This window comes from Gymnoscopelus microlampas (genome assembly GCF_963454915.1).
Source record: "Gymnoscopelus microlampas genome assembly, chromosome: 24".
Classification (NCBI taxonomy): domain Eukaryota; kingdom Metazoa; phylum Chordata; class Actinopteri; order Myctophiformes; family Myctophidae; genus Gymnoscopelus; species Gymnoscopelus microlampas.
Window position 1 is genome coordinate 16,022,769 of NC_139961.1, and position 7,500 is coordinate 16,030,268.

At 41.5% G+C, this 7,500-nt stretch overlaps 1 protein-coding gene across 3 annotated transcripts in view; it reads right to left on the minus strand.

Moving 5' to 3' along the window:
• LOC311041080 (peripheral plasma membrane protein CASK-like) overlaps positions 1-7,500 on the minus strand; it is a 125,187-nt gene that overhangs the window by 62,153 nt on the left and 55,534 nt on the right. For all 3 annotated transcript variants that reach the window (XR_014600345.1, XM_084051524.1, XM_084051523.1), the window contains exon 11: positions 503-624. Coding sequence is in view for 2 of the 3 variants with exons in the window: in XM_084051524.1 (XP_083907650.1) it covers positions 503-624 (122 nt within the window). In the remaining variant the exon portion in view is untranslated. The remainder of the gene's footprint in view (positions 1-502; positions 625-7,500) is intronic.

Here is a 7,500-nt window from a genome sequence, read left to right on the forward strand (position 1 = left end):
ATGGAGAGGGCCACTATATTTCCACACTCACTCCAGTGGGCCACTCCAGTGGGCCACTGAAACTTTTTTTCAGGATTCTTTGTCATACAAAAGTAGCAAAAATAGCTGATCTACAAGCTCAAAACGCGTAGTGCGACGCATTTTGAGCTTGTAGATCAGCTATTTTTTAATATGAATTTAATATGATTTGTATTTAATTTCAAATGCATTTAGTTATACTTATATTAACTTTATGAACTTAAATACAAATACATTGGACATAAAAAAGACAATAGAATTGTAATACTAGTCATTAAGCTACTAATATAGACTGAAGTCATTAAAGTGGGTCATGTTTGCATGTTTGGAATTGTAACAGCTGAAATCAATAATATATGAGTATTCCGATATTAACCTGCGGGCCGCATTAAGTGAAGATGGGGGCCGCATGTGGCCCCCGGGCCGCCAGTTGCCCATGTATGGTATAATGTTAGCACTAGGTGTGTACTAGGTGTGTACTCACGTCCAGCAGGGTGTGTAGGTGTTGGTCCTGGAACACACTGTGAAGGAAGTCCATGTCCTTCTCACTGCAGTCTGTCAACGCGTGGATCTCCTCCAGGCTGTCCAGCACCTGAGACACTGCCCCTAGACACACACACACACACGCACACTCTGGTTATACCAACATACACACCAAATAAAGCATACACACAGATGGAACAAGATACAAGAACGCCTAGTACACACAGGCACGCTCGCACACACACACACACACACACACACACACACACACACACACACACACACACACACACACACACACACACACACACACACACACACACACACACACACACACACACACACACACACACACACACACACACACACACACGCAGTCCCTGCAAATACTTTAAACTTCAGGCAAAAAAAATGCAAACAGTCAAACATTCATTGAACTGCACTAAACCACACTTTCCATAGGCAGGCAAACGATGAACAAAATCAAAACAGAAAATACCCAAATATCGAAAACACCACTCACAGACAACTCAAGTCAATCACGACAGAAAACACAGTATGCATACACGCACGCACGCACGCACGCACGCACGCACACACACACACACACACACACACACACACACACACACACACACACACACACACACACACACACACACACACACACACACACACACACACACACACACACACACACACACACACACACACACACACACACACACACACACAAATACCTGCTGCATCGACCCAAGCATGCAGCGGAGTCAGAGAAGACAGCAGTACAGTATGCATCAATGTGAGATGTATAAACATGTCAGCAACAAACTGCACCTCGACGCCATCCAGTGGTCGTTAAAAGTACACTCAGCCCCAGTACTCGAGTCAAAGCATAGATTCTCCTGGTCCAATAGGCTCTATGCACAGCAGCCATATTGGAAAGAAATTGGGCCTCTTCTTACTTCCTTCACAGGTGTTACCAATGATACTAAAGAAGGCTCTGTTCCATTCTGGTCAGGGTGCTGATATTGTGCATGTTGGCTCACTAGAAACACTCCATTTTGGTTCCCAAATGGCCCCTTATGGTGGGTGTATAACTCTGAGAGTGTACAAATGGAACCAAATGGACCCTACGGTCCATTTGGTTCCATTTGTACACTCTCAGAGTTATGGGGGTCCTTGAAAATAAGACAACCACTATGCCACACTAAATGGAACAGAGCCTTAATTAGTATCATTGGTAACCCAATATAGCTGCTGTGCATAGAGCCTATTTCAGGTGTGAACACAGGGAAAAAAAAACATATTTGAACTGGGGACCCCCCACCCTGACAAGCACTTGGAATTGTAGGCATTACATTTAGTTTGACTCGGTTCCAAAGAGAAATATTGTGAAAATAGCCGAATTACAAGCTCACAACACCTCACAACGCCTGTGAGGCGTTGTGAGCTTGTAGATCGGCTATTTTCACAATGTTTGCCTCTTTCTTATGTAATATTGGACAGGTCTTAAAAGTCATTGAATTCTAACTTTATAAATGTGCAGATACCTTGTATGCACTTATACTGTATGTTGGTTTGTTTACTGTTGAGTGAGAAAACAATGTTGGACATTAAGCAAATCATCTGGGGACCCCCCAAAATAATTGAACCACTGGACTAGACCACTTTGGTAGAGGTTTGGGTTCTGCAGTTACCTTGATGTAAGAAATCAAAAATAATTGCTCCATTGACTAGAAATATATCATTCAAAATATGCTCCTCATTGACTTTGTACAGTTTTAGCCCGTAAAACAAACGCAAACAAAGCTGATTCTGACAATATAGAATATCACCAAACCCGGGAACTTTGAAGATCCAGATTTCTTCCTAATTAAAAAAGGTGAAGTGTCTTGCTCAGGGACACCTAGACACATTGCCGGAGGAATTGAACCTGAGACCTTCTGTTTCTCATGTGGCCTCTCTACCAAATTCAGCCATGGCTGTCCACTGTAATGCCTGCAGTTTGTGTGTATGATCAGGAAGAGAAGCGCAAGCCCAGTAGTGAAAATAGCAGATCTGCAAGCTCACAACGTGTCACGATGTGACACGTTGTGATCATTTAGATGAGCTATTTTCATAATTTCTTAAAAGATTTAATTTTTCTATTTATGATTGATAGATTTAATTGAAAATGTAATTTTGTTAAAGGGCAAGACCACTTTGGTAGAGGTTTAGGTTGTGTATTTACCTTGCCATGATGTAACTCCAAAGGTGGACAAGAAATCAAAAATAATTGCTTCATTGATTAGAAATTTATAATTCAAAATATGCTCCTCATTGACATACATTGTACAGTAAAACAGCTCTCAAAGTCACTCTTTTAGCACATAAACAAACACAAACAAAGCTGATTCAGACAATATAGAACATCACCAAACCCAGTACTGTTTTTTTTTTTTTATAAAAATGTTAACTTCCTGTTGATTTTGCTATTTTTATTGAGAAGAAAACCTGGACTGGATTTGCGGATCCGGATCCGGATCTTCAAATAGTAAAATCTACAGGAAGTTAACATTTTTATTAAAAAAACAAATTTGGTGATTGATTTGATTTGGTGATGTTCTATATTGTCTGAATCAGCTTTGTTCGTGTTCGTTTACGTGCTTATAGAGTGACTTTGAGAGCTGTTTTACCGTACAATGTAAGTCAATGAGGAGCAAATTTAGAATTATCAATTTCTAATCAATGGAGCAATTATTTTTTCTTGTCCACCTTTGGAGTTACATCATGGCAAGGTAAATACACAACCCATACCTCTACCAAAGTGGTCTTACCCTGTAAGTTAAGTTATCAGAAGTTCTGAAAGTGTTCCTTTTCCTCCTGTGTATGTACAAGCTTTTACAAATCACTTTGAAACAAGGCAGATACCCCCCACGCGTATACCATGCTATGTGTATAATACATAGAGTGTTGGCCATTTTGTGGTTCCTCAGATGGAAAACCCATACATTTTTCCCATAGAGATTTCCGGAAATATTTAAATTAATTATGTTAAGCCTGGAACCAAGCCATCCAGGCTCCTGGTGAATCATGGCTACAAATATTTGAATATTTAATTGTATTATATACTATATTTAATAAAAACCCTTTCTTTGCGGTTTACAAATGTTTTGACACAGAATTCATGTTTTATAGTCATGATTCACCAGGGTTTAAGTGGTTAAATTAAATACATAGTATATGGATATTGAAGTTATTAAACTGGACCCCCTGGAAACACCCCCAAACGGATAGAAACAAGGATGGATGGATAAGGACACACACTTAAGAGAGAGGGGCGGGGGATACATACTTTCAGCGGCTAGCAGTCCTACACAACAGCGCAGCACAGTGGCGGGAGGAGGAAACGCAAGCACAGGAAGAGAGAGAGAGAGAGAGAGAGAGAGAGAGAGAGAGAGAGAGAGAGAGAGAGAGAGAGAGAGAGAGAGAGAGATAGAGATAGAGATAGAGATAGAGATAGAGAGAGAGAGAGAGAGAGAGAGAGAGAGACTGAAATTAGAGGAAGGGGCTTTAAGAAAATACAAGCGACATAAGAGGAACACAGGAGCCGTCAAAAAATACAGAGAGAGAGAGAGAGAGAGAGAGAGAGAGAGAGAGAGAGAGAGAGAGAGAGAGAGAGAGAGAGAACAGGTGCTAAAGAGGGGGAAATAATGATAAAACAAGCAAAAGCAGCCATATCTATATCTGGCTATGGAGAAAAGCATACATACATTTTAAATGCCATATCTTAAAGGAGCACTTCACTCTTTCTCAGCCATATCTTCATACAATAGTCTCTATGCACAGCAGCCATATTGGGAATGAATTGGGCCCCTTCCTTATAGCAAACCGAGAGACGGATACATTTCGATGCCCGCCGCTACGTTTTCGCTCGTCTCTGGTCGGGTGCACTCGGCTCGGTAGGTGAACGACAGGCAGGCAGACACAGACACACGGCCGGCCGGTGAAGGAACAGCCACGCATGCGCGCCACTCCCAAATGTAATATAGGATATTGTATTACCATACTCTACCATAGAGATGTACCAGTTATATAGTATTACCATACTCTAGATGTACCAGTTATATAGTATTACCATACTCTACCACAGTGGTTCTCAAACTTTTTCATGTCAAGGACCCCCAAATTGACACTTACTAGCCCGCGGACCCCCATTTGAAAATATTTGCCAGGGACCCCCATAAGAGATGATTATTTTTAATGGCTCTAGCAGGGATTTTCAACCATTTTAATTTCAAGGACCGCCAGTTTGACATGCATAAGGCTACGGACCCCCATTTAATGGCATTTGTATCTCTGGGAGCACAATTCATATTGTAAAATCAATGTTAATTTAACTCTGCGAGTGTACAAATGGAACCAAATGGACCCGTTAGGGTCCATTTGGTTCCATTTGTACGCTCTCAGAGTTACAGACCCATAAGGGTCCATTTAGTTCATATCCATCATTTAGCTGGGGACCCCCTGGAACCCCCTCAAGTACCCCTGGGGGTCCCCGGACCCCACTTTGAGAACCACTGCTCTACCATACAGATGTACCAGTTATATAGTATTACCATACTCTACCATACAGATGCACTAGTTATATTCTATTAACATACTCTACCATACAGATGTCCTAGTGATATTGTGTATCTGCCATATACTGTACACGCATTTTTATTCATACAAATTAAGTCCTGGATTGTCACTTTGAGGTGATTGAACTTGCTGTGTGGAGGAAGTGTCTAGCGACTTGTAAACATGGCCCACTTACAGGTCATTGACCCCGCCACAGCGCCACAGGTCTGTGGTAGAGGCCTTTTTATTTTCATTTAAGCTAAAAACAGAAAGTATTGACACAGCACTTTCTCCATTTATGTTACAGATTGACCACAAGGGACAAAGCAGCCGTACTTAGTGGACGTGTGCCGCGTGGTAAAGGAAGTGACTGTGTAGAACCGATACAATTCATATCGTAATCCGATAATAAATCTAACATAAAAAAAAACCTAAATCTTTAAAAAAAAAAGTTTTTGGAAAAAAAAATCAAGAACATTTTTTTTCAAGATTTTTCAAAAATAGCAGATCTACAAGCTTGTAGCGCGTCACTCGGTGCCGCACTATGAGCTTGTATATCTGCTATTTTTGAATAGCCAAATAAATCTTAAAATGACACAGATGCGTCCCCGGTCTTAATGGGTTAAAAACCCACTCAACCACTTTTCACTTTAAAAATGTTTCTCAAAAATATCTCAAATAGCAGATCTGCAAGCTCCCAATGCATCACGATGCGACGTGCTGTGAGCTTGTGGATCAGCTATTTATTTTCTGTGCGTGACAGGCTTGTACGTTGAAGCATGTATTTGCCAAAAATATAATATCGCTGCTGTCGGGTTGAAACCTTGTATGTCCAAAACCGTTCCTTTATTATTATCATTTCTAAAACTTATTTTTAAATAGTGAAGATAGCCGATCTACATTCTCAAGTTGGGCATTCATTTACGAACAACAAGAACATACACATTTGAAACCTGAAGATACGGGGTTTCTACACGACAGCGACAATAAGGGCTGCCAAGTTTCAGGAAGATCTAGGAGTGAGACTCATCAGGGACGCACACATGCACGCGATTCTTAAAATATAAAATTCTCTATTTAGCTGTGAAGGGTCCTTCTTTCATTTGTATCAGTCATTGCCATCAAACAATATATGTGAAGAGGTTAAATTGCGTGACTCGCACTCTCAAAGGGTGAGACTTGGCAGCTCATATGCAGCCAGTGTGGTTTAGTGGCGTTGGGAAGTGAAAGTCTGTGGTTGGAGACAGGGGAAGTGATCCTATTGGGCAATTTCAGTGTCCCGTTTTGGCCAATCAGTGGCGTCTATAAACAGACCGCTCGTGTGGCCGAACGCCACACTTCCTCATGGTTGTGTTTGCATTCTTTAAAACAAAACTGTAGTCTAAATTGACAGACTGCCCCCCCCCCCCCCCTTATATACTGTACTTAGTTGGGTGAAGGAGTCCCCCAAGAATCTATACTGTGCCACCTATTTGTTTATATATTTTTTTGGCTGTAAACTAGAGCAGTGGTTCTCAACTTTTTCAGGCCGTGACCCCCCAAAATAATCATATTTGAACTGGGGACCCCCTAAAATAATCATATTTGAACTGGGGACCCCTCACCCTGACAAGCACTTGAATGTAGGAGTTGAGCGATTACATTTTGTTTGACTCCGTTCCACAGATAAATGTTGTGAAAATAGCTGATCTACAAGCTATTTTCAAACATGTTGCCTCTTTCTTATATTATTTGACAATTTTGGCCAATGTTTGACCAGTTTTTATAGTATAGTTTGTTGATTATGTTAGATGCAGTCATTTCCCCCCTTTTTTTAAGGTATTAAAAATGTCTTAAAAGTCCTTAAATTGTCTCTTCGCTGTCATCTGGGGACCATGTGAGGGGGGTTGCGACCCACAGGTTGAGAACCACCAAACTAGAGGGTAGCACGGGTCTGCCCGGAACCAAAGACCTGAGCCCCGAACCGAGAACAGAGCCGGGGTCCAAAATGTTGACATGTCCCTCGGGCACGGGTCGGATCGGATTCAATTGCTATGGGTCTGGGTCGGTCCATCCGAAATGGATTATTATTATTATTAGACGGCCACGGCCAAATCCACAGTGAAATGAGCAGAAATGAGCATCAGGCCCAGTATGGATCTAGAGAGACCCGGTCGAATCGGGCCTGATAACCTCGAATTATCCTGGGGTCCGTTTCGGACCGGGACCAGTTATTCTCTGTCCCACTTCGGGCCGGGTCCAATAATCGACGAATCCGTTTCGGATCAGGGTCCAGTAATTTCTCATTTTCCTTGGGTACATTCGGACCGGTCCAATTATTTATATTAAAAAAATTGGACCCATGCTACCCTCTACTGTACACTAAATATATTCCCCAAAATAGCTGATCTACAT